This window comes from Eublepharis macularius, chromosome 1 (genome assembly GCF_028583425.1).
Source record: "Eublepharis macularius isolate TG4126 chromosome 1, MPM_Emac_v1.0, whole genome shotgun sequence".
Lineage (NCBI taxonomy): Eukaryota > Metazoa > Chordata > Lepidosauria > Squamata > Eublepharidae > Eublepharis > Eublepharis macularius.
Window position 1 is genome coordinate 224,759,584 of NC_072790.1, and position 26,759 is coordinate 224,786,342.

Sequence of the window (26,759 nt, forward strand, 5' to 3'; positions counted from 1 at the left end):
ACCTTTCACTGAAAGTCTGGCAAATTGGTGGAGCTACTAAGGTCAAGTGAAGCTGTGGAAGTTTCGATTTCCTCATCTGGAGTGATTAATCCAAAAGATTAAAGAGGCTGCTGAATGAAATTTGCTGTGAGTTTAGTTGCTGTGCTTTTCTAGGGAAGGAAATAAGCAGTGGAACATTAAAAATAGTTCTATGGAAGGCCCTTATAAGATCGAATGAACAGATCTGACCTGAGTTAATGTTAAATGTTTTCTAATGATTAGTCAGTTCTCCTGTGGATATTCTAAGGATTATTACATAAATTAAGTGAATTATAATACTGTGATACATTTTTTTTACAAACTGCACTTACGGTTCTTTTAAAATGATAGGTATTCTATTAAATGAGTTGTAGCTCAACACTGAAGTTGTGAAGATTCTAACAGATAGATTTGAGCAAAAAGAATGGATATTAATGTCCACACAAGATCTTCTGAGATTGATCCAGTAAAGAGGTCTGGTGTTTTCGTTCATTATACCACCTGATGCCTTTTGAGATTCAAGTAAGTTGCCTGGTGTCTTTTGTTTTCATTGTTGACAAAGATGTTATTGTCAAGAACCAGCCCTTCTTGGCCAGACAAGCTAAAGCAAGCTGGCCTGATTAAGCCTCAGAGAGGATTCTGGGAAACTTAGAAGAACTCGGTGTAAAGCAGTTCCCAGGGAGATAAGCCTGAATATGTTTTCCAGAACACAGGTGCAAATGAGATCATAGGAGCACCAAGGCCAAAGGCCAGAGAAAGAAATGTTCATCCCCTGCATTCCATCTTAAGCTATCAGAGCCAAGTTGGGGATAATAATTGCGCTGATGAGCGGGCATGACAATTGCAGACAGCCATGCTTTCCTGTCTTAGCAAGGCTCTTGATTGGTTTGTAGAATCTTCCTACATTGCTGGCTGATAAGAGATAAAGATGGACGTTTCTAAGATGGTTCCTTGTTCTTGGACCAGCAGTACAACAGGTTGCTGGCCCTCGGCCATCCCGTTCTTGGACTGGCCTGGAGAGCTAGTCCTTGGTGTTCTGTTATTATTGGAGCTTTGAGGCTTGCTTTTGCAAGGTAACATCTGGTTCAATAGGCAGAGGATCCTGCTAAGTAATGTAGAATTTCTTGTTAAGTAGACTTTGTTTTTGTTATCCTGACTGCACATTTTCTGTATTTGTAATCTTTATGCATAATTATTTATTTACTCATTACTATTGTATGGTGTTTGGGGCTTCAATCGGAATCCAGCACCTTGGCCCATTGGCCCAGCTACTAGTTAACTATTTTAGTGGAACTCAGCAGGCAAGTGGCCTAATAGGGCCAATTTATTGATTAACACCTGGCACTGCTGGAGACTTTGTTTCCGCAGTCTCTGAGCTTAGGGTTAGTCAAAGGAAATTGGGATGCAAAGGTCTCTTGCCCCCGAAAGCATGTGTGTTCTTGAAAACCCACCCCTGGGGACCTGAGGCTGGTGACAGCTATATTTCTGGTTTCGTTGCAGTGCATGGAAGAACTTCCAAGCTTCATAAAAAAAACCCTGAAAACAGAGCAAATTTCTCTTCTGATGATCAGAGTTAGAGTGCGTGGGATAGTACTAGCCCGTAAAACCAGGACAGTGTTATCTAGAGCAGCAGCAGATGGAACACTGTGTTACTACCCCTTATGCTGTGGTATTGAACACAGAAGGTATTGGTGGAAGAAACCTTTTCCTGCCTTCCCTTTCCCCTTGTATCCCGCTGCTTGTTCTGAAAATCTTCAGGAGCTGGGGGAAGTTCATGAACAAAATACACCACAGTAAGGGTGCTGGAGTGGAATGAAGGAATCCGGTGAACTCGTAATCTTCCCCTTGTAAGAACTGGAGGTGGTTTGGGTCGTAAGGCATCTGCCCTGCATACCAAAAGTCCCAGGCTCAGTTCCTGGCAGCTCCAATCAAAAGATGCATGCAGCAGGTGATGTGAAAGATCTCGGCCTGAGCTTCTGGACATTTGGTGCCACTCGGTAAACAATATTGACCTTGATAGACCAACAGTCTGACTCAGTATAAGGCAGCTGCATATGAATAACGTATCATAAGAAATATAATCGTTCAGTGGAAAGCTCGGAACTGATGCCATAGCCTCAGGATTAACAGGAGTATTACTGCAGGGCAAACCCACAAAGATTTTGTCAGTAAATCTACATGTGAGATAAACAAGGGAGGATGAGGGCAGCGAACCTGAAAATAGTTCTTGATGGCAGACATCATGAAAGAGGATGTTCTTCATTCAGTCATTGTTTACCAGATATGGTTTAAACGGGGAAAAGATTTCAGTAGCATTCCTACCTCTTTCTGCTAAACCAAGGTAGCCTTTATGGCAGCTATGGCAAAGGTTTTCCTTCAGAAGATAAACGCTTCTTGTGCAGCAAGGTAGCTTGTGATAAAGGATCCACTAACTTCCGGGCTTTTTTTCAGCTGGAACGCAGTGGAACGGAGTTCCGGAACCTCTTGAAAATGGTCACATGGCTGGTGGCCCCGCCCCCTGATCTCCAGACAGAGGGGCGTTCAGATTGCCCTCCGCGCTGCTCAGCGGCATGGAGGGCAATCTAAACTCCCCTCTGTCTGGAGATCAGGGGGCGGGGCCACCAGCCATGTGACCATTTTATCTGAGGGCAACCCACTGAGTTCCACCACCTCTTTCACAGAAAAAAAGCCCTGACTAACTTTAATGAGGAACCAGAATGGAAAACTGTGCAAATAACTGTATTTTTTTTGTTTCCTATATGCCTCCCCCTCTTTTTGTTTGTAGCTAAGATATTATTGAATAATTGGAATAACTTGATAAATCCTAAAAATGTCCTTTATTTATTTAAGATAAGATAAAAATGTCCTTTATTTATTTAAGATAAGATAAAAATGTCCTTTATTTATTTAAAATGTTTATGCTTTGCCTTTAAAGCAACAGTTTAAATCAGCAAAAATATAAGTAAAACAGCAGATAAGTCACGTCTTTAGGAGGCGCAGTAAATAACTCAACAAAAACATTAATACCACTAAGAGCCAAAATCAAGAATTACAGTCAACACTAATAGGGCCACTTAAACGAAGCTCAAAGCCTCTTGAACAGAATGGTTTTTACATGGCAACAAAATGCTGTCAGAGATGAAGGAAGGCAAGTTTCCCTGGAGTGGGAGTTCACAGTCTTTGCAGCTGAAAAGGTCCCTAGCCTGTGTGGTGAACCAATGGCATTTCCAGTCAACATTGTCAGGCCACACTGCTCACATCTACTTGCCTGCAGGGTTGAGCAATTGGTTTTCTTGAAGGTCAGTCTGTCACTCTTCAACTACCCAGGCCTGGACTTTAAGTCAAGTGAATGCATATTTATTCCTGCACCCTCAGTCTGTGTACAGTCAGTCAGAGTACAAAGCAATAGCAGGCAAGTTATCAAAGTTGAGCATCACTATATAAAATCTACATTCCAAACTGAATTCCAAAAAAGACTGCCGTGTCCACTCCCCCAGTGATGGGTTTGTTCACTGCACCGGCCAGCTTCAGCTCCTCCTGGCTCCCCCCTCGGCCTGGGGGGGGGGGGGCTAAGCCAGGGTCCCATGGTAGGGTGGCCCCCTCCCTCATGGCCTTCTCACCCATGGCCCCCAGTGGCTCTGGTGTGGTGTCCACACCAAGTGGTTCATTTGCACAAGAGAAGCGAGGGCGCTAGTGGCCTGCAAGGGGGCCCAAGCTCCATCCCCAGGCCCTCTGTCTGCCTCGGCCTGTGCTGCTTCCCCTGCTCAGGAACTCCACCCTGCACCTCCTTCAATGGCTCCCTGTTCTATGCCCAGAGGAAGGCAATAAACCTCCAGGATCCTTGGCCAAACTGGCCTGGAGAAAAATTCCTTCCTGACCCCAAAGTGGTGATTGGCATTACCCTGGGCACTTTCATCTTATGCCCCTTTGAAAAGAAAAAAACCTATGCCTTAAACTGTGAAGAAAGCCAGGGAAAATGTTTTTAAATAACTAAATGGCTTCCAGGCAGGTTTCAGAGCTGATATTTCTTTTGCTGGCCCCAAATACATGAGCATGATGCATTCAGCGATGCTTCAGCAGAATCTATACCAATGGTTCATGAATGACTGTCTCAGCATGGCTAGCTAAACTGGCACATTCCAAGTATCCTATATATCTGGTTGCCTTCTTCCTGATCTCAAGAAGAGTAAATGGCAGAAGTCACAAGGCACAGCACGGTAAACACAATAAAAGTTCCACCCTGCATATGAGTAATAGCAGCAGGATGCCTGTATCTGAGCTTTGTCTCTTGTGGATCTCACTTCATGGAATGGTTTGCCTAAGGATGTCAGGAAGGCTGCCACACTTGTATCATTCTGCAGAATGTGTAAAATGGAATTCTTCTGGCTGCTTATAAAAAAGGACAAGGGCTGTATTTTATGGCACTGTTTATTGTATGCCCATCTTTTTATTGCATTGCTTCCTAATTTATGTAATCCAGATTTTGCATCTCCTCTGTTTTACACTTTTCCCATTGCACTGATAATTTGCCTTGACTCTCCGTGAGAAATGCAGACTGGAAATAAAGGACAAAGGACTGCAAACCACCCCTCCCCACTAAACTGTGGTCTGTGCCTCTATGCTCACTATCTCAGGTGTGTTGGTGAACACAGTGGAACTTATTTCTGTGTAAATATGTAGAGGATTAGACTATTGGTGTCTTAAAATGGGTTACAGACTTAGTACATCGGTTGAGCTAAGAACAAAAAGTGCTTGGACATTGTAGAGATGGCTGTCGTAATTGTCTCCCCCAGCATGTATGAATAACCCTTTAACAGCCACCTGGTTCATTTGTAGGAATTGCTCCAGCAGGCATGGAGAGAAGTCCTGGATTCTCTTATTGCCATTTGTGGGTGGAGGTGTAGACCCATTTATGTTTGTAAAGTACCATCAAGTCACAACTGACTTATGGTGACCCCTGCTGTGTTTTCAAGGCAAATCAGAAGCAGAGTTGGTTTGCCATTGCCTTCCTTTGCAGAGTCTTCCTTGGCAGTCTCCCATCCAAGTACTAACCCTGCTTAACTTCCAAGATCTGGTTCTACCATGCCACCTCCCAAGAGCCCATTTATACAGTCAGCATAATCGAATGAGTATTCTCTGGTAGCTGTATGTATGTTACAACTTGAAAGCTGGAGGACAGCTATCCAAGGCTTTCATGGCCAGAGAACGTTAGTTGTTGTAGATAGTAGATTTTCCGGGCTGTATGGCCGTGGTCTTGGCATTGTAGTTCCGGAAAAACTACAAGAAACCATTTTTCCTATACTACACTGTTTAGACTGCATGATGGAACCCCCACATAAAAAAGCAGCTGGGGCAGAGTTCTCGTTCAAAGGTAGTAACAAGCACTCAAGCGGAAGTTGCGGCTTCCATAGCTGATACGTTAAAACCGGGACTTCTTAGCTTTGCACACATTATTCACGTTAGCACGGGAACAGGGCCGGTGCTGCTCAGCGAACTTGAGGGCCCGTTTTAAATGAGACCGCTGGCCACACGTGCCCAAGATTTTCCTACACGCCCGGTATCATTTCAGCCAGGACTGAATCCTCGTTGACATGCCAGGTTTGCTTCATGCTCGAGGTCCCCCTCTCCATACACGGGAACATTAAAACGCGTCACCCTCTCCTGTAGTCTTCAGAGGTCCGGTCCAATGCAAACTTTACCGCTTAATTCTGCTGATTTGTAAATCCGGGGGACGGGGGAGAATGTACCGGGGCTCTGGCAAGTCTATGAGAGAACTCTTTCTTAACTCCTAGTCTGCGAAAACTGGGAACATGTCTGTTGCCAAACTCCAGGTGGGGCCTGGAGATCTCGCGGAATTACAACGGGTCTCCAGACTACAGAGATCAGTTATCCTGCAGGAAAGGGTTGCTTTGGAGGGTGGCATTATATTCCTGTGGAACCCCGACCCCCCCCCGGCTCCACCTCCTAATCTCTAAGAATTTCCCAATCCAGAGTTGGCAACCCTACCAGTGCTGGGGACGGCAATGCGGTCTGCATGTGCTCAGAGGAGCCTTCTCCTCCAAGTAATGCAATATTAACCTAGCATCCGTGTAATACCTGAGTGTTCCCAGCCCATAAATGACGCTGTCTCCCTGCAAAATAGGTCATCGCTGTTATCCTCTCATTGTAGACCGGGGGGGGGGGGCGGGAGGCAGGCAGGCACAGGAACACAGACGAAGGAGCCCACACCGCGCAGGCAGAGCACGAGATCCGCCCCGGCGAGGCGCCTTCTCCAGGCTGCGCCGCCCCCTCGGCGGGTCATTTCCTCCCAGCTTTTCCCGGCTGGGCTCAGCTCCTCCCCTCCCCGAAGCTCTAGGCCGGCCACGCTGCCGTCTCCGCCTCCTTTCGCTCCTGCTCCACGCCGCTCTCCGCCGCCCGCTTCCCCGGAACGGCCCGGCCGCGCCCCCCACCCCAGTCTCTCTCCCCACGTGCAGAGCGCGGCGCGGCCATGGGCAGCCTGGTGCTGGAGGACGGGACGGTGCTGCGCGGGCGCTTCTTCGGGGCCGCGGGGGCCGCCGCTGCCGGGGAAGTGGGTGAGTCCCTTCGCTGGGCAGAGGCATGGGGGGAAGGCGGGGCGGGGGGGGGGCGCGGTTGCAGCCCCTCTGAGAAGCATGCCCGTGGAGGCGGGGAGGAGGATCATTGGCGAATCGTGAAGCCATGTGGGCCAAGCGGTGCCCAACTTCCAGACGGAGCTGCCCAGTGACATCCCCGACCTGGCTAGTGGCAGCAAAGTTCGCTGTCCCAGGAACGTGTCAACTGCAGCTGGTAAAGAGTACCTCTGAGCAAGCGCAGCGTGCAGGTTAATGGTGTGCCTGGGAACGGCAGGATGGGCTGCAGCATCTCTCAGGCCGATTTAGAAGGCATCTGCTAGAGGGGAAGTCAGGCCGTTTAGGCAGCGCTAGAGCATCCTTCTGACTTTCTCTCCAGCTGGGTGGTAGATTCACAGGTTCAGTGCTCAGTTATTTAACTTGTTAGTCAGGTGTTTGCTGCCCTCCCCTATTCCTAACTAATTCACTCCCTGCATCATTTTACCGGCGCTGTTATAAGGCTTGATTTAAGCATGATGTTGCTGTGAGTCAGTTTCTCATACAGTGGATAGCTGACTTGTGGAACCCACTGCCACAAGAGGCAGTCATGGTCACTGGCTTAGATAGATTTGATGACTGGACAGATTTATGGAGGGTAGGTTTGTCATTGGCTATTAGCCACAATAGCAGAATGCTGTTGATTATGAACTGCTAAGGAGCAATCAGCAGGTGAGAGACAGTTGTTGGAGGGCCCTGCTTGCCTCCTTCCTTGTGGCGTCTGACAAGCCTCTGGACTAGATAGACTATTGATCTGATCCAGAGGGTTTTCTTACCTTTCATGAGCTCAGTGTCTCATTTAAAATATGCTGTCTCACTCGCAAAATAGCTGCATGCTTAGTTTGTCCACTGACACAATGTAATGGCACAGATCCCCTGCATTGTGCAGGGGGTTGGACTAGATGACCTTGGAGGCACCTTCCAACCCTATGATTCTATGATTCAGACATAAGGGCTGCGAATCTCTGGTGTGCAAACCAGGCATTTGTAGCTGCTTTGCTCGAGTTGTAGAATAACTTGAACATCTTCAGCAGCTCAATTAAATTCATACAGGAATCCACTGCTTCGCTTCACCAGTGTCTTGTTTAAAAATGTCAATAGTGAAAGCCATGCGAGGCTCCCATTTCCCCTGTCATAGCTATCTGCTCTTTTTCCTCCTGAGAGGGTCTTTTTGCTCTTTGGAATAGGAAAGTTGCTGGCCAAAATGTGAGGCTGGCTGCATCCAGATGGACTTGATGGCCAGCCCTGGGCTTTCAGTGTGGCCCGCTGTGCTTTAGTAAAGTTGCATGCTCTTTGCATGCAGCAGGGCGCTGGTAATGCCAGGCCCCCCAAAAAAGAAGCCAAAAAAAGAAAGGGGCTACCTCTGGGACCAAGGTGCACAAAGAGAAAGGGAAAACCCTTCTGGAAGTATCATAAGAATAAACAATGCTTAATAATTTGTATATATCAATATATAATATTTAGAAAGTACAATGTTCTGAATGTGCTAGAACAATAATAAATACAATAGAGTAATAAATACAATGATAAATACAATAACTACAATGCTAATATGAACTGCATCTAAAATCCTTCCTATTATAATGAACAGTGAGATGAATAATTTAAATCCAATATTGCACAGTCCAACCGGTGTAGCTAAATCCAACAGGTAAATAACAGGTAAGTACAACCGTCTTTCAGTGATATAACCATGAACTTTATATGTTTGTTTCTTCTAGGTGAAGACTTCTTGAAATTCTCAAGTGGACTACACTGTGTATTCCTTCAAGGATTGAGAATTTCAAGAGGATTTATCTTCACCGGTTGGAATATAAATTGTAATATTGTAATAAATACAATATTTATTGTATTTATTATTGTTCTGGGATGTTCAGCACATTGCACTTTCTAAATACTATATATTGATATATAAAAATTATTCAGCATTGTTTGTTCTTATCATACTTCCGGTACTGCCAGGCAAGCTGCTGGTCTTTGAACAGAATCAGACCCTTTCTCAGATGGTCTGTGCTGAAAGCTGTTCCAAACTAAGGCTTGCTGGGCTGCTTCATTCTAGCAGGTGGGGGTCGCAGTTACTGGCTTTGTTCATAGAGTAATAACCACTAGTTTCGCTGGCTTTAAAAGTGGATTAAACCAATTCTTGGATAATAGCTCTATCAGTGGCCATTAGACACAATGACGTGGAAAGGACTGAATGGGACTGGTGGTCTAATTGTCTCTTGAGTGATGCATCTGGTCTGTTCTTGTGACTTTTGGAAACCAGTGGCTTATCAAAAAGCACGAAATATCACATCTGGGAGGGTGATGCATTATGTCTGTTGAAAAAGCCACTGTGGTTTTGTTCTCTGTGTAAAAACAACTCAAAATGAGGAGACTTGAGGAGGGGGCTTCCTGGATATGGACTTTGGAGAGATTGGACAACTGCCAGCCCTGCTTTTCCTGGTTTCTTTGCCCTTTCTTGCTTGGTGCATCATGTGCTGCCTTTTCATTCTTTACTATTTGGAGATGATGTGTTATGCTGTGTGTACTTTGAATAACTGCTACATAGTAGTAACTGCCAGGAAGAAGAGAACAGGAAATGGGTGGACACACCGGTACCTCCGTCGTGGTTACTACAATCATTGTTCTTTGCATTGCTTCAATGTTCTTTTACTCACCTTCATTTGGATCCTGAGTGGACTTAGTGTATATCTCCATTTGTGAACATCTCCAGTTTGACTGTTACATTTGCATACATTTGTACCTGCCACGGTTACTTTGAATTGCATTTATTGTATTTTTGCACTTTGCACTTCATTGTCCTTCAACTGACTGTTTTTCTGTGCCTGATGTGTATTGGCAGCTGTAGCTGTATTATGATGTTTTGCTTGCACTAATGAACATTCAGTTTCTTTATTTGTGTTTCATTGTGACTAGTTAGCATATCACGGTGCTCTATGAGCTCTTCTTGCCTTGGTGCATCGTGATAGGAGTTCCTGATACCCAGATAGTGTCGGGTGCAGTTCTAATTCGCTGTCACCTGAGATGGCTGGAGATGCAGCATCAGGGTCAGTGTGTCCTTAAACTATTGTTGGATAGAAATTGGACACAGGGGAAGAATGGTTGGGAGTGGTAGGCCAGGTCAGGATTGCCATGTTTCTTAACCAGTCTTTTTGAAACTTCTGGGACTTGCCTCTGTGGTCTCTTGGGGGCAGGAATCGGGATTAAAGATAAAGGTAGTCCTCTGTGCAAGCACCGAGTCATTACTGACCCATGGGGGGACATCACATCATGACGTTTTCTTGGCAGACTTCTGTTACATGGTGGTTTGCCATTGTCTTCCCCAGTCATCTACACTTTACCCCCAGGAAACTTGGTACTCATTTTACCGACCTCAGAAGGATGGAAGGCTGAGTCAACCTTGAGCCAGCTACTTGAACCCAACTTCCGCTGGGATCGAACTCAGGTTGTGAGCAGAGCTTGGGCTGCAGTACTGCAGCTTACCACTCTGTGCCACAGGGCTCCTAATCAGGGGATTATTCAGTAGTATTGCTGTGGGTGATCCTTGGACACAAGGGAAGGATGTAGTGATGCTGAGTCTAACCCCTGTTGCTGTGGGCAGGATGTTGTAGTGTTTGTGCCCTGAGTGGGGTATATGTATGTGTGTCTTGAGTACATTTGTCAATCCAGTATGGATGCAGTCTCCGCATGACCTTGTGCTGCTGATCTCTTATGTGCTTCCCCCTCTTGGCTTGCAGTCTTCCAGACGGGCATGGTGGGATATCCCGAAGCACTGACGGATCCCTCCTACAAATCCCAGATCTTGGTACTAACGTATCCTCTCATTGGGAACTATGGCGTTCCTCCTGATGAATTGGACCAGTGTGGACTCAGCCGGGTGAGTATGGGACAGCAAGGAGAGCCTGCTTCAGTTTTTTAGGTACCAACACTCTGGAGAGGTGAATAAATATTTTAGATTATTGCAATTTTAGATTATTGCCGCTGGCATCCAATTTCTAGGCACCAAGAGGACTTGAGTATGTGGGATTATTCCAGCCCAGGATAAAGGGTGCTACAGCTTCCTGGTTCTGGCTTTGGCCTGGCAAATAGATCTCAACTAACCTGGCATTCAAGCTCTCGGTTTGTGGACACACCTAGTCTGTCAGCAAGTTCTGCTAGACAAGGGGATGCAATCAGATAAGCTTTTAGACTTGCCTGGCCGTCTGAAGGAAACGCCACCTCCTTTCCTCCTAATTCTGAGTGCTAATCACAGCCACTTCAGCAGTCAGGCAGGTGGGACACATTCTCTCTTTCTGAGACTGAAAGCTCTTCCTTTCCCAAAAGCCTTGGCTTTCCAATCTCCAGGTTGGTTCTGGGATGTACCCGTACCCAAGCAATGCATTCCAGACTCAGCTTAAATAAAAATTAAGTTCATTAGCTTAAGGAGTGCATCTGACGGAGAGAACTGTGATTCTCGAAAGCTTATGCTACAATAAAGTTGGTTAGTCTTAAAGGTGCTACTGGACGCTTTTTGATTCTGCTGCTACAGACTAACACGGCTAACTCCTCTGCAGCTTAAGGAGAGTTTGCAAAAGCATACAGCAGTCTTACCCAAGCTACAAACATTAAAACAAGAACACCTTACTGTTGCTACATAAAATCTGCCTATCTAAAACCTTGAGAACTGGCTACCTACGCATCTCTGTACAGCATCCGTTTGTTACTTATCTCACCCATCCATCAGAATGCGAGCCCTCTCCCATGCTTGGCTGGTCTGGCGTAGGAACATGCTGAGGTGATAAATAGCATACTGCTTTCAGCTTCTCTCTGGCATATTTGCATCTTCAGAGAGGTGAAGAATTGGGAGCCGGGTGAGCTGAGAAGCCATCTTTTCTTAGGACTCAGCGCATCACCCGGCAACTCAAGAGCCAATCAAGGCCAAGCAGTTAATTAACATTTCAGTTGTATAAAATCTAGGGAGTGAACATGGAGCCTCTCTGAGAAGAGTCTCCCAAGGTCAAATCACTGGGGAACTCAGAGACTGCTTCACAGGTGTTATTAGCTGAACGAGTGCATATCTGAACTAGGCCAGAGCCTGAAAACACAATTCTGAACGTACGTTCAGTCATTTTCACCCAAACCTGGCTTTGGGCTGACAGTTTCCTCACAGCATCCTCTTTGTAGTATCAGAAGTTGAGGAGCATTTCTGTTGTGCAGAATGAGAAGGGGGTATCTCCTGGGAATGCCAGCCCACAGTCAGTCCTGGGTTCTAGGACATCTGTGCTGCTGATCTTTGATCTGTCCTTGAACTTGGAGTGATGGCATAAATGGTAGGTCATATATTGTAGAGAACCGAGGATGCTCTTGGAGGGATGATATTCTAGGACAGCTTATTGATCCTATTTAGGTTATTTATATCTGGCTTTTTTACTGTAAAAAAATCTAAATCAGAGAAAGGCAGGTTAGTTCTCTTAATATGCAACCGTAAAATATAGACACTAAAAATTTACAAACTCACTGTCTGAAATAACTAATAAAACATTATAAAAACAACAGGCAAATTGAAAGAGCAACAGCAACCAATAGCAGCAATTTAAAAACGTATCAGCAGATCAGACTTCCTTACCTCTGAATGTCTTCAGAGGTAAAAAAGTCTTAACAGAATGCTGAAGGAAAGGGTTAGGCAGACTTCTTGGGGCAGAGAATTCCAGTCTGGGCGCACCAGCTGAAAAAGCAATGTTGCTTAAGTCCTCAGTCTCATCTTTGTTAGCATGGGCAAGCACAGTGGTACCAGTAGCTGATCTCTCACGGGCAGGTACGTATGCATAGAGGTAGACTTAAGGAACCCTTGCCTTGGGCTGTTCAAAGCTTTAAAGATGAGAACCAGCACTTGGCATTGAAATAAAATCGGCAGCCAGTGACGATGAATGGTCCACCTATGGGTTCCCATTAGGACCGTCTCTGCTTTTTCTGGAGATTAATCAGCCATATAGCATGTTACAGAAGTTTAGTCTGGACACTTCCAAGAGATAGGTAACTGTGATCAGATGCACTCTCTCCAGGAATGGCCAGTGCTGGCAAACCAGCCTATGCTGATAAAAAGCAGTTCTGGCCTTCTCTGTGATTCAGTACCCCAAACTGAAAATATGATCTTTAGATAAGGAGTGCAAATCCACCCAGAACTGATGATGTTTCTAAATCTTAATCAGTGTTGTTCTTGAGAAATGGTGATTCTGCACATACATATTCCAAAAGGGGAGGGTCTTTTTCACTGGAGGGGGCATACCATAGCTGCCAGTGGGCTGATCGCTTCAGTTCCCCGTTTAGAAGCATGTCTCTCCAGTGGTGCCAGGATACTAGAGCACCCCATTCCTTTTCTCCTGCAGTGGTTTGAGTCCAGTCGCATCCATGTGGCCGCGCTGATTGTGGGCGAGTGCTCTCGCAGCTCCAGCCACTGGAGTGCCACACGCTCGCTTGACCAGTGGCTACAGGAGAATGGAATTCCTGGCCTGGAAGGTAAGAAGTGACCCGTAAAAGGGCTTATGCTGGGCCCGAAGGGAGGGTTACTCTGGTAGGGGCTGTATTAACAGTTGTTTGAGAATGGGGTGATGGGGGCAGTGTGGAAATCTAGCAGGAGACATGACTGGGACGCAGTAATTTTTGAGCCCCCTCTCTCTCTCGGCTGCTGGGCGTCTGGGCAGCAAACCTAAATGAAGAGTTGTTAGGGCTTGCGTTTCCACGGGTTTGGATATTGAAAGTGAACCCAGGAGGGCTAGTAGTCAGCTGTTGACTTACAGAAAGCCCTTGTGGCCATCCCTCTGCCTCAGTTTTCCAGTAGGTAAAATGGGAGCATTGATAACCTGCCTCACAGGTTTATTGGGAGTGCAGGTAAAAACAAGGTAGCATCTTAATAATAAATATATAAATTAACGAGGCACAAATGATTTGCAGGGGAGAGGAAATCCCATATTCTCCAGCATTGGCCCTGCTCCTCCCTCTTTCTGACTCCTGCGTTCCCCCACTAGCTCTTTTCAGGTCCTCCAGCTTTCCCCCACCCTCGCAGTGCCCCCTTCTCATCTTCTCTGCCTTTGCCTCTGCTTCCCCTCTCACTTGCTCTGCTTTCTTCAACCCCCATCCACTTCCTCCCTGTCCCCGTTCAGTTGCCAAGAAAGGCTTCTCTTTCTCCCCTGAAGTCTGCCTCTCCACTGCTCACACCCTTCTGTTGGTGTCCATGGTTGCTGGTCAACATCAGCTCTCTGAAGTTAAGTAGGGTCGGCCCTGAACGGTATTTGTATGGGAGACCACCAAGAAAGTCAAGGTTTGCAACACAGAGGCAGGCAGTGGCAAAACACCTTGATTTGTCTCTTGGGTTGAAAACTCTGTGGGGTCGCCATAAGTTGGCTGCAACTTGACAGCACTTTATAGACTCACACAACAAAGTCATAGGATAGGATAAAGTTTTATTTTAAAAAATCCTCATGAAGTTTATTCATGGTGATTAGATATGATAAATACTTTAGGTGGCTGGTAGTAAGAAACTGTAATGGATTGGCCGCAATGTGCACGTGTTATGTTGGTGGCAGCCTGCTATTGGTAATGTTCAGCCAAGAAGTGTATTTGGTGCTCTTCACCACGTGGCAGAACATGAAGATGGTAAATTGATTACAGGCAACCCCCAGAGTAAGTTACCACTTGGTTAAACGGCTGTCTCTTTTCCCCTTGGTTTGTGAGCATATTCTGTGGTTGCTTCAACATGGCTTTAGTGGGGTTATTTCTCTCAGGGAGTGTAGGAAGATTTAAAGACCATCCATCTCTTTTATTTTTACACCCACAGGAGTGGACACACGAGCACTGACTAAGAGGATTCGGGAAAAGGGGACATTGCTGGGCAAATTGGTACCAGATGGCATCCATAACCAGAGCCTGCCCTTTGAGGATCCAAACAAGAGGCACCTGGTGAAGGAAGTCTCATTGAAGGTGTGTGTCGGGCAGGGAGTTTGGGGGCCAAGGGAATCCGGGCATTGTGGCCTGTAAAATAGTTAACATGTGAGATACTGAGTGTCTGGCCCAAAAAGCAGCTTTATCTAGCCAGATAGTAATCTTGACCAAACTTCAGTCAAGGTAAAAGTTGTCTGCTATTTAAAGCTGAATATGAGAGATTCCTCCCCTTGGATTTATAGTGCTGGCTCTGTTCTGGAAGGGCAAAGGTCACTGTCAATCTGTCCTGTGAGCCGATCTTCTGGGAACACATTCTTTTCCCTCAGCCCCTCCCTCCTGGATTATTCTGCTGGAAGTATGTGCTCCTTAGTGACTGCCATAAAACAGGAGTCTAGTGGCACCTGACCTCTTATGAAATTTCACTACCTGTGAGGGATTCAGATTGTGAGGCAGAATAGGCTACTGAGTCCTTCCCTCAAAATTGCCCTCCCCTGCAGAAGTTGCCCACCACACACACACACACACACCAGGCCCCAACGTGTTTCTTGATGCCCTTTTGCTTCTTGAGTCCTGCAATTAAAGTCTAAATCATCTTGAATAGAACAGGAAAAAATAGCAGGGACTTTCAGGTCACCCCTAAACAGTGGAGTTGCTAGCATAGTGCTGGGTTCATCTGTGGCAAGTGCAGTATAGTTGCGGGCCCACAGCTCCCCCCACCCCAGATATCCCTCTAGGCTTGTAAACTTCTCCCTGTGCCTGTTCAGGGAGCAAGCCCTCTATCTTTGGAAACTGAAATCAAACCGTGCATCTTCACTAAGCAAAAAGCCAATCCCTGCTTTTCTCTGCCTCAGAAGATCTCTGGAGATCTTTGTTTTAAAGGGAGCACCCATTCAGAAGCAGCTGCCTCTGTCTCAGCAGCATACTTTGGAACCTCCCAACTTTTTATTTTTTTTTGTATTTAGAAAATTTTTATTAGGTGAGAATATTAATATAGTTGGAACCTCACAACTTTTTGTAGAACCTTGGAAGTTTTGTGATTGGCCCTCCTCCTGTGGCCACCATTTTGTAGTGGCATCTGTCACTCTTTCTCAGACTTCCAAGAGTGCTGTCTCAGCAGTGTCAGGAAGTCACATGATGTGTTCACTGGAGTTCATTGGTGCCTGAGCTCTCCTCCATTTCCCCCGTGATATAACAGGCACCCCAGGTATTCAATTCTGGTGGTTCAGTGCGAATCACAGCTGTGGACTGTGGCTTGAAGTACAACCAGATCCGGTGTTTGTGTCAACGTGGTGCAGCTGTGACTGTAGTGCCTTGGGATCACCCACTGGACAGTGCAGGTGAGTAGCAGAGGGGAAAAGCTTGCAGAGCCCTTTCCTATTTTGGAGTCAATGGGATGTCTTAGGATGGGGTCATGAAAGCTTTGTATTGCCATTGAAGTTCCCCATGATGGTCTGCCCTCGCAGACAGATTTATTTGAAATAATTCTACCCCACTTTTCTGGTTTTGATATTGAGATGTTTACTTTAAAATTAAAATAATATTAATACAAAAATTTAAAACCACTATCCAATAATATAAAGATTATATCTAGTTGTTAAAAGAAAAGTAGCAAATCAAAGAAAAACTCTCCCCGCTCCGAGTTCTTAACTTGCCACCTAAAAAGTAGCAGTGCCGGTGCATGTGGCTAGTTAAGTCTTGTGGGGAATAAAGTAATGGTCCTGTTGCCTAATACTATAGTTTTCCAAAGTTCCTGAGAGAGGCCATATTTCTGCCTATGTTGGAAAACGTCTCCCTTGACAAAAATGACAGACTCATGTCAAATGTGCTGTTCTTCAGCAAATGGATTGAGAGAGGGGTGCTGGAACATCTTCATGGACAACTCATCTGCTCTTGGCCTGTTTCAGTCAAGCTTCAGGCCTGGTTTTTGGGAGAGAAACCTCTTGAGTTGCTCTGATAGACCAACTCTGTTTAATTTAACATAAGGAGAACCCTTCTGGATCAGATAGCATGCTGCTTCATACAGTGGCCAGTCAGTTGCCCTATAGGGCCAATAAATAAGGCATAGAGGCCAAGACCTTTCCCTGATGTTTCCTCCTAGCATAGATAATTGAGAAGTTCATTGTCTGTGGACTTGGAGGTTCCCTTTAGTCATTACAGCTAGTTGCCACTAATGGACCATCTTTCACGTGCCTAATTCCCGTTTATTCTCAGGGTTATCACCATGTCCATTGGCCATGAATTCCACAATTTATTCTAATATGTGGGACCCACCTTTTAGAAGAAGTGAGCTTTGACTCACGAAAACCCATACCCTGCCACAAATGTTGTTAGTCTTATAGGTGCTACTGGACTCTTGCTCTTTTCTACTGCTACAGACAGACTAACATGGCTACCCATCTTGATCTATCACAATTTATTCACTTATTGAGTTAAGTAGTACTTCCTTTTGTCCATCCTGAATCTTACTTCTTTGGGTGCCCCTAAGTTCTAGTATTATAGAGCAGGGAAACAAAGCTCTATCCACTTTATTCATTGTGAGCATAAACTTATAAACAACATATCCCCCTCTCCCTTTGTTGTCCTTTTTTCTAAACTGAAATGTCCCAGCTTTTCCTCTTAGGAAAGGTGCTTCAATTCCTTAATCATCTTGATTGCCCTCTTCTGCACTTTTTTCACTTCTGCATTATAGAATCATACAGTTGGAAGGGTCCTTACAGACCATTTAGTCGAACCCTCTGCCCTGTGCAGGAACAGTCTAAAGCATCCCCAACAAGCATCCAGCCACTCCTTGAAGACTGCCAATGAGAGGGAGCCTACCATTTCCCTAGGCAGCCAATTCCACTGCTAAATTACTCTTAACATGAACAAGTTTTCCCTAATGTCCAGCCGGTACCTTCCCTCCTATAGTTTAAACCCATTGTTTCAAGTCCTGTTCTCTGTTGCCAAGAGGAACAGTTTCCTTCCCTCCTTTAAGTGACAGCCTCTTAAATACTTAAAGAGAGCAATCATGTCTCCCCTTAGCCTCTTCTTCTCTGAACTGAACATTCCCAGGTCCCTCAGTCTTTCCTTGTAGGGCTTAGTCTCCAGGCCCCTGATCTTCCTGGTTGCTCTCCTCTGCACTTATTCCAATTTGTGCACATTCTTTTTGAAGTGAGGCCTCCATAACTGTACAGAATACTCCAGGTGGAGCCTGGCCAACGCAGTATATTGTAGGATAATGATATCCTGTGATTTGGGTGTTATGCCTTTGTTAAGACACCCCAAGACTGAGTTTTCCTTTTTGGTTGCTGCATCGAGCTGAGTGCTCATATTTACCTTCCTATCCACCCATATTCCAAGATCTTGTTTACACACACTGCTACCCAGAACTGTATCCCTCATCCAGTATGCATGCTTTGCATTTTTGTTACTCAGGTGGAGAACCTGACGCTTACTTATGTTAAATTGCATCTTACTCAAATCTTCCCACTTTCCCAGTGTGTTCAGATCTTGTTGAATTGTATCCCTGTCTTCAAGGGAGTGTTTGCTGCTACTCCTAGTTTGGTGTCATCTGCAAATTTAATGAGCAATCCCTTCACACCTTCATCCAGATAATTTATTCTCTGAAATATGATGATCAGAACTGTAGTTGATGTTTTAGATGAGGATATACCATTTAAGGGCATTACAATATTAGACACTGTATTTTCATCTCCTTTCTTAATAACCTTGCTTTCACTGCTGTTGCACACTGAGTCAAAATTTTCATCAAGCTGTCCCCTACAACTCCAAAATCTCTTTCCCTCTCAGGTGTGTAAAGTTCATACCCCTTCGGTGTATGTTTAAAACTAAGATGTTGGTGTTGTTGATGAGGTTTGAACTGACAGAGCTAAGGGAAATTCATCTCTTTTGATGTTGTTTGATCTCTTCGACACAGAAGAGCACTAACTTTCATCTTGCAACTGAACTGAGCCTGAAAGGCACTCTGTTGAATTGGTACCAGTCTTACACTGCCTGGGACCCACATATTTGAAGCACCATCCCTCCTTTTTTGAACCTGTGTGCCAGTTTAGATCCACACCGAGCTCTCTGCTGGGGGTGCCCTCTCAAATCCATCAGCTCTGCCCAGCCTGAGCCCAGTAGCAGTAACACCCTGAAATGGACTCTCTGAGGAGGTCAGGAGGTCTCCACTTGTCTGGTTTTGGAGGCTTTGCAAAGGCGTTTTGTTTAAAAGGGCTTTTGGAAGCAAGTTTGTGATTTGCTACTGGTAGCTTTGAAAAGAGGAACTGTTAACTGTTGATTTCTATGTTCTTGTACATTGTACTAGTTCTATCTTGAGTCTCTGTGGATGGTGAGAGCGGCAAAAGTATTTTAATTAATAAATCAGAAGGGACCTCATTCTTGAGAGATCCTGGTCCCAGGTTGCCGAGGGGGTTTTATAAGGCAAAGCCAACATTTCAAATTGGCCCTAGAAACAAACTGGTAACTGATGCAAACCTTTCAACATCTGTGTAATACGATGTATGTGGTGGGTCTCTGTCAGTAACCTTGCCATCTTATTTTGTCTGTGGAAGTTTCCAAACATTTTCCAAAGTTAGCTTCTCCTATAATTGTGTTACTGTAATGTAATGTTGACATTCCAAGTTTACTAATCTGTTTGGCAAGGCCATCCTTATCCAAGAGAGTGCAGCCAGTGTCTGAACAAGGGAACTCTGATTCTCAAAAGCTGATACCCTGAAAATCTTGTAGGTCTCTAAGGTGCCATTGGACTCAAATCCTGCTGTCCTGCTGCAGACGAACACGGCTACCTAAAACTGTCCTGCAGCTGGCAGAGCAATTGAATTGGGTGAATGATGCTTCAACTTACAGATTCCTCTTGGATCTCTACAAATAAAGATGAATCCCAAACCACCCTAAAGCTGCAAACCTGCTCCCTAAATGGGAATGCAACCCCATCCAGTACAGGCTGAAAACACCTGCATCTTGGATCGTTAAAACCGCCTCACTAGAAATAACCTCTGTTTTATCTGGATCATGCTTCAGTTTAGTGGCTTGCATCTTAGCATGTAACTAGTTCCAGGCCTTTTGTGCGAGATGTCCACAGCCTTATCCAGTTTTCTCTTTATCCTTCCAGAATTTGATGGGCTTTTTATCAGCAATGGGCCCGGGGACCCAGTGTTATGCCAAGCTACTGTTGCCAACCTGCGCCATGTTTTGGAACTGCAGACCCCTAAGCCTGTCTTTGGCATCTGCTTGGGCCATCAGCTGCTAGCATTGGCCATTGGGGCTAAGACCTACAAGATGAAGTAAGTGTGTGTGTTTGGGGAACAGAGTGGAATCCCCAGTAGGGCTTTTTTGAGAGATGCTGATAGACCCTGTCTCTTCACCACAACATTAGTTGTGGTTTCTCTTTGGGGGCAGCCTCTCTAATCGCTCCCAGAAGCCAAGCTTGTTTTGTTCTTGTAATTTTCTCCTCAGGTATGGGAACCGTGGACACAACCAACCATGCCTTTACGAGGGCTCTCAGCGCTGTTTTATCACCTCCCAGAACCATGGCTTTGCAGTGGACCCTGCTAGCTTGCCGGCTGGCTGGTCACCTCTCTTCACAAATGCCAACGACCGCTCTAATGAGGGCCTTGTGCATGATTCAAAGCCCTTCTTCAGGTGAGAGCAGCCCCTGAGGGAGGCATCATGACGGGGAAGGGCATTGTCTCTGTGGGTGGTTGCTGTCTCAGGAAGGGACGTGGGGCAACTTAGATGATGACGCATTGGGTGCAGTAGTGTGTCATGTGAGCTACTGTAGTATAGTGGTTAAGTGGTTGGGCTGCAAATCAGCACTGCTGGTTCAAATCCCATTACTGCCGTGAGCTCAGTTGGTGGCCTTGGGTAAGCCACTCCTCTCAGCTCCAGCTGCATTGGAGGGATAATAATAACACTGACCTTTTTCAGTTCTCTGAGCGAGGCACTGACCTGTCTAGAAGAGCAATATAAAAGCGCAGTTGTTGTTGTTATTATTATTATTACTTGGGGCTACAGCTGTGTTTTCTGACTGCACATTTCCCTGCTTTTGCTCCTCCTAGTGTTCAGTTCCACCCAGAGCACAATGCTGGCCCAATGGACCTTGAGTGTCTTTTTGATGTCTTCCTGGAGACCGTGCGTGACCTGGTTGCTGGAGGGCAGAATTCCAAGACAGGTGGGAGCTCTAGGGCAGGGCTGGATTTGGGGGAATCTATGGAAAGCCTGATTTTGCTCTTATGCTGTATCAGAACTGAAGATTCTGCCCCTTGTTTCCTCTCTGAGGTTTGCATGGCTGGCTTGCATGGCTTTGGGGTCTTTGCAAGGAGAAAGGTGGCCAAATTCCCTAGGTAACTGGTAGTGGCTTTTGTCTCTATCTAGTGCATGAGAGGCTGCAGAACTACCTGCGATCTGCAGAAGCCCCGCTTGCCAGCGATGTGTCCCGGCCCCGTAAGGTGTTAATTCTGGGCTCTGGGGGCCTTTCGATAGGGCAGGCGGGTGAGTTTGACTACTCTGGCTCCCAGGTGAGTGTAAATTTGAGAATGTGGAAGGTCTGAAGGGAATTGGGCCTGATGTGATGATGGGTGGATGAATGTTATGAGGGACAGCAGGAGAAGCAGAGGAGGTGCAAAAGTGGAAAGTCAGTAGGGAGCTTTCCAAGGAGAACTTGGAATGTCCTCTTCAGACTTCCGTCTGAAGCCAGACGTTCTGCCATGCCTGCAAAATGGAGATATTCCGCCAGGCCTATGATTCTGATTGTGGTTGAGGAGTTGGCGGACTATCTTGCTGGTCTCTCGCCTGATCTGCCCCACTTCAGCCATTTCCACACACATTGAATAATGCACTTTCAATGCACTTTAGCAATCCTTTGGAAGTGGATTTTTTGTTCCACACATGGAGTGATTCCGTACACGTTGGATAATGCACTTCCAATCCTCTTTATAGATCATTTGGAATGGATTTTTTTGTGTGCAGAACAAAAAATCCACCTCAAATGATTGATAAAGTGTATTGAAAGTGCATTATCCAACGTGTGCGGAATCAGCCCTGGAAAAGCAGTTCCAAATGTTCACTAAAGAGTATTGAAAGTGGATTATCCAACGTGTGTGGAAGCAGCCTTCTACCATCTTAATCAAATCTACCGTACCTGCCCCACAGCAAGTTTGTGACTGAAATTGTGGATTGAGAGCCACATCTTGGAGGTTCTGGTGGATTGTGTTTATTGTTTTTATTCTGTATAATATTTTATTATCGTTTTATGGATTCTTATATTTATGATACTGCGACCCACGCTGAGCCCACTTATGGATATAAATCTAATAAATAAAATATAAAATAAAATAAGTGCAAAAGGAATTTTCTCAACATGCTCTCGGGTTGTGGAATCTGCTATGTTGTCAAGTTCTCGAGATGATAATAAAGATTCTTCTCTGGGAAAGTACTTGACTAACTGAAGCTTCAATAGCCTGGACTTACTGCAAGACTCTACATTTTGGGGAAGTGATTGTTTTATAACTCTTTGATCTGTTTTCTAGATGTTTCTATTGATAGTGTGGTATAGCAGTCAGACTATCAAACCAGAACTGGAGAAATCTAGGTTCAAAGTAGTACAAAATACTACTTTGTACTACTCAGACATTAAATTTATGAGGTGAGGGAGATCTTGGATCAGGCACTTGCTGCCCTCCTAGCCTACCTCACAGGGTAGTTGTGACAATAAAATGAGGGATTATTAAAATCGTATGTCTCTCCTTACCAGGCTATCAAAGCCCTGAAGGAAGAAAGTATCCAGACTGTGCTGATCAACCCCAACATTGCCACGGTGCAGACCTCCAAGGGCCTGGCTGACAAGGTCTACTTCTTGCCCATCACCCCTGACTATGTCACCCAGGTGAGATGAGCTTCCATATCATCTAATGCATGGGCTGTGCCAGGCCTGTCAAAATTCTGTCTCATGATGAAGGGGAGCCTGAAAACACCCTCTCTGGAAGAGTGACTCAGACTCTCTGAGCTTCGGCTTTTATCACTTGGGTTTCTGCTCCATCCTTGCAGAGCTAGAAGTTAGATCTGTTGTTTGTCCCTCGCTTGGCAAACTGTCTTATTGATATCTCAGCTGACCCAGCTCAGTCTGGCTACTTTTTTAGCCAGCTTGAATCATTTGCGAACCGGAAACTAGAGAAGGGAAACTTGGGTCGAGGGCTGTGGTTCATTGATAGAGTATCTGATTTTCATGCAGAAGATTCCAGGTTCAATCCCCTTAGAAGGATTAAGAAGTGAATGGGTGATGTGAAAGGCCTCTGCTTGGGACCTGGAAAGCTACTGACATTGAAAGACCAATGGTCTGACTCAGTATAAGGCCCCTTCATGCGTTCATCTCCACTTTCTCTTCTGCATGTTGATTACCAGCGCTAAGATGAAAAACTAGGTCATCTCCATCAGCGGTGTTCAGGAGTGAACTCATGCCCAATTAACGTTCCAGGGTGCAACTGGGCATTGTATTTCACCTGCCCTTGTGGGGTGCAGTAATGGAGCGTGATGGGAATGGTATGCGGAGGAACTTCCTTGGCCTTCCCCTCTGCCACAGTAGCTTTTCCCCCCGTGGATAGGTGATAAAGAATGAGCGTCCAGATGGTATCCTGCTGACCTTTGGAGGACAGACTGCACTGAACTGTGGTGTAGAACTGACCAAGGCTGGCGTGCTGGAACGGTACCATGTCCGTGTCCTGGGCACCCCTGTGGCCTCCATTGAGATGACTGAGGACCGCAAGGTCTTTGTGGAGAAGATGGAGGAGATTGGAGAACATGTGGCACCCAGCGAAGCTGCCTGCTCCGTTGAACAGGTATGAGGATCACCTTGCTTTGACAATGGAGCTTTCCTTGAAGCATCTATAATGTTCTGACCTTCATGACTAACTACTGTACAGAGTGAAGATTGCACCATGATGATTGAAGTTCAGGGAAGGGATCTCAGTTCCATGAAACAGGATGCTGGACTAGATAGATCATTGTTCTGATCCAATGGGACTGCTCTTATATTCTTATGGGCTCATTTCGGCCAAGGCTTAGTAAAGAGTGCCTCAGAGCATATACAGAATGCCTTTTCCTCTTTTAGCAATCACAAACTGCCCCTCCATTACTGGGATTAGGAGAAAAGGCTTCCAGCATAGATTTTGTGGCTAGTTCTGGGAGGCTGAACCACTGTTAAGGCATCATTCCCTGCACAATAGCTAGGAAGGGTTTTCTGGCTTTCTTTGTGGAACAGTGGATCCTGGATGGCGCAGTGATGATGGCTTAGAATCTACCTGAATTTGTCTGCTAAAGCCTCTGGACACCTCGATGTTGGTGGCGTATTCTCATGTGCTGAATCCCTGGAGACTATTCCTAAATGCTTCTTTTTCCTTTGCCAGTTGCCATGACAATAGAGCCATCTTTCCCTCTCCCATATCCTCAGGCTCAAGCAGCGGCTGAACGGCTCGGCTACCCAGTGCTCATGCGTTCGGCCTATGCGCTGGGTGGGCTGGGCTCTGGCTTCGCCAATGGCAGAGAGGAACTGACGGCTCTTGTGAGCCAGGCCTTCGCCCACACCTCACAGGTGCTGGTGGACAAATCGCTCAAAGGATGGAAAGAGATAGAGTATGAAGTGGTTCGAGATGCCTATGACAACTGCATCACGGTAAGGGCCTTGTGGATTTGGGAGTGAGGGCAGGGTATATCTGAGGGTATCAAAAAATAAGTCAGACCGCCCAGAGACCAAACTGAATCACTCTGAGTGTGGAGGGATTGATTGGGTCCACAAATTCCTTGGTCTGTAGTTTGCAGCCTGGCCTTCATTCTTCCACAGCAGTTCAAAAAGAGAAAAGGGCAGAAGAGTTCACTTCTAAAAAGAATGATCACCCATTGACTGATATGGTTAAGCCTAGCAGCTGGCATCAGAAAGTTGACTCGCTGATGCAGATATGTACATGAAGCTGAGCACTGCCTCTTCGTTTTATCAGATCTCTGACTGCTCCGCTCCTGTTCCCATCTTCAGCACATAATGCCTCCTATCTCCATCCCCTTTAGGAGGTTTCTCCTTAGGTCTGTGGCCTTTCATCTTGCTCCCTCTTTCTCTTCAATTGATTTTTTACTCCTCAGGTTTTGTTTCCTTGATATTATTTCCATCTTTTATTTCCTCTCTGCTTCTCAGCCCCACTCTCTGTCCCTTTCAACTACTTTGCCTCTTCGTTCTGTGTTTCATGGGCCTTTGTATGGCTTCCTCTCCCTCTCTGCCTCCTCAGTATTTCTTGTTCTGCTCATCCTTCTTGGCAACTGTGGGCATTTTCCAGGGCCAGTTCACCATCCGAGTGGCCATGTGGGTCAGACATGCTGCTTCTGCACGCTGTCTTGGAGCCTGCAGGAGAGGGATATGGAGATTGGGGTTGGCTCAGTTGGCCTAGCTAGGCCAGCTAATCTTCCTTCCTTCCTTCCTTCCTTCCTTCCTTCCTTCTTTTCCTCAGAAGCTGCACTGTGTGTTGACATTCTGTTGCCGACACTTTCCCCTTCATAAATTAGAACAGTGCAGCAGCTAGACCCTCATTCCCTCATCACTCAGCACATCCTCTTTTGAAGGTCTCTCCTTCCTTCCCCTCCTTCCCCCAAGAAGTGCAAATCAAATCACAATTGAAGTTGTGTGAGATCTCAGATTCACATGAGGTAATCTCCCAATTTGTGGTCTTGATGGTCAGGCCTGAGCGCCATGGACGTGCCCTGGATTGGTGTTGAGTGTTCTGGGGTGTGAAGCATCCTTCCTTCTCCCCTTCCAATCCCTCCTAGGTGTGTAATATGGAGAACTTGGATCCGCTGGGCATCCACACTGGGGAATCTATCGTGGTAGCCCCCAGCCAGACACTAAATGACCGGGAGTACAACCTGCTGCGCACCACAGCCATCAAGGTGGTTCGGCACCTGGGGATTATTGGCGAATGCAACATCCAGTATGCACTGAACCCTGAGTCTGAGCAGGTAAGCCTCTGCAGGGGGTGGAATTACGGACACTGGGAGGCGCCGTGGCTCGGTGGTCAGGGGCTGGCTTTGCATGCAGAAGATCCCAGGTTCGACCCCTGGCAGCATCTCCAGTTGAAACAATCTCCAGTAGTTGGGCTGGTGGAAAGACCTTTCTCTTCCTGAGAGCCTTCGTCAATTGGAGGAGACCAGTGGTCTGATTCAGTGCAGCTTTGCATGACTCCTAGAGGTTCCTTGCACGGAGATGGAGAGGAGCAGACTGGTGATGGGAGAAAGTACATTTCCTTGCTCTGTTCATTGTCACTAGAGGATGGGAGAAGCATTTGGCTTGCCTTGATGCTACATTTCTCTAACTCCCCCCCCCCCACTGCTCCACAGTACTACATCATCGAGGTGAACGCCCGGCTCTCGCGGAGTTCTGCATTGGCAAGCAAAGCCACCGGCTATCCCTTGGCCTACGTTGCTGCCAAGCTGGCTTTGGGCATCCCTTTGCCTGTACTGAGGTAATGTCTGTACAGCTCTGGGTGCTTGTGGGGAGGAGTGAGTTGCTATGCCTGATCCTGCCTGGAAGACGGGGGTCTGCTGGCTCATTCTTGTTGGGCTGAATGGTGTTTTATGTGAGCGAAGATGGGATGAAGGCATAGCGGATTGGTACTGTTCATTCTTTTTTGGCTGCAGCGACTCCCTGGTTGGCTCTCAGAATGGGGAATATGATTCCTCAGTGCCTCCATTTCCAGGCCCAACCCTTCTCTGTTGCTTCCCGGCTCTAGGAATTCTGTCACCAACTCCACCACAGCCTGCTTTGAACCCAGCCTGGATTACTGTGTTGTCAAGATTCCACGCTGGGATCTCAGCAAATTTCTGCGTGTCAGCACCAAGATTGGCAGCTCAATGAAGAGTGTGGGTGAGTAACTGGGGAGGACTCTGTGGGTAGGGGGTCCTGAGCAGGTCTCAGCTCTCTTCCTTCTTCTGGGAAGAGGCCTGCTTTTCCCAGAAGAGCAGTTCTCTTCCCAGAATGCTGTTCACCTAAGCTTGGATGTTTCATTGGTGCTGGTGATAGTTGCTTGTTTCACTTGCTTCTCTTTTCTCCTCCTCCCTGGTCATCTGTGCCAATTCATGTTTTGAACTTATGTTTATGGTGTCAGGGCAGGTCTGTTTGTGTGGTTCTGGTGTCAGAATTTATTGCCAAAGATGTTCCTGCAT

The 26,759-nt window shown here is 46.2% G+C and overlaps 1 protein-coding gene across 1 annotated transcript in view; it reads left to right on the plus strand.

The window, feature by feature from the left end:
• The first annotated feature begins 6,437 nt into the window (after positions 1-6,437).
• CAD (carbamoyl-phosphate synthetase 2, aspartate transcarbamylase, and dihydroorotase) overlaps positions 6,438-26,759 on the plus strand; it is a 52,332-nt gene continuing 32,010 nt past the window's right edge. Inside the window, 15 exon segments of the mRNA XM_054989360.1 lie at positions 6,438-6,590; positions 10,382-10,521; positions 13,010-13,139; positions 14,458-14,600; positions 15,757-15,898; positions 19,675-19,846; positions 20,019-20,204; positions 20,621-20,733; positions 20,937-21,079; positions 22,315-22,446; positions 23,162-23,395; positions 24,007-24,228; positions 25,368-25,556; positions 25,935-26,059; positions 26,327-26,460. Of these exon segments, the coding sequence (XP_054845335.1) occupies positions 6,506-6,590; positions 10,382-10,521; positions 13,010-13,139; positions 14,458-14,600; positions 15,757-15,898; positions 19,675-19,846; positions 20,019-20,204; positions 20,621-20,733; positions 20,937-21,079; positions 22,315-22,446; positions 23,162-23,395; positions 24,007-24,228; positions 25,368-25,556; positions 25,935-26,059; positions 26,327-26,460 (2,290 nt within the window). The 5' untranslated portion in view covers positions 6,438-6,505.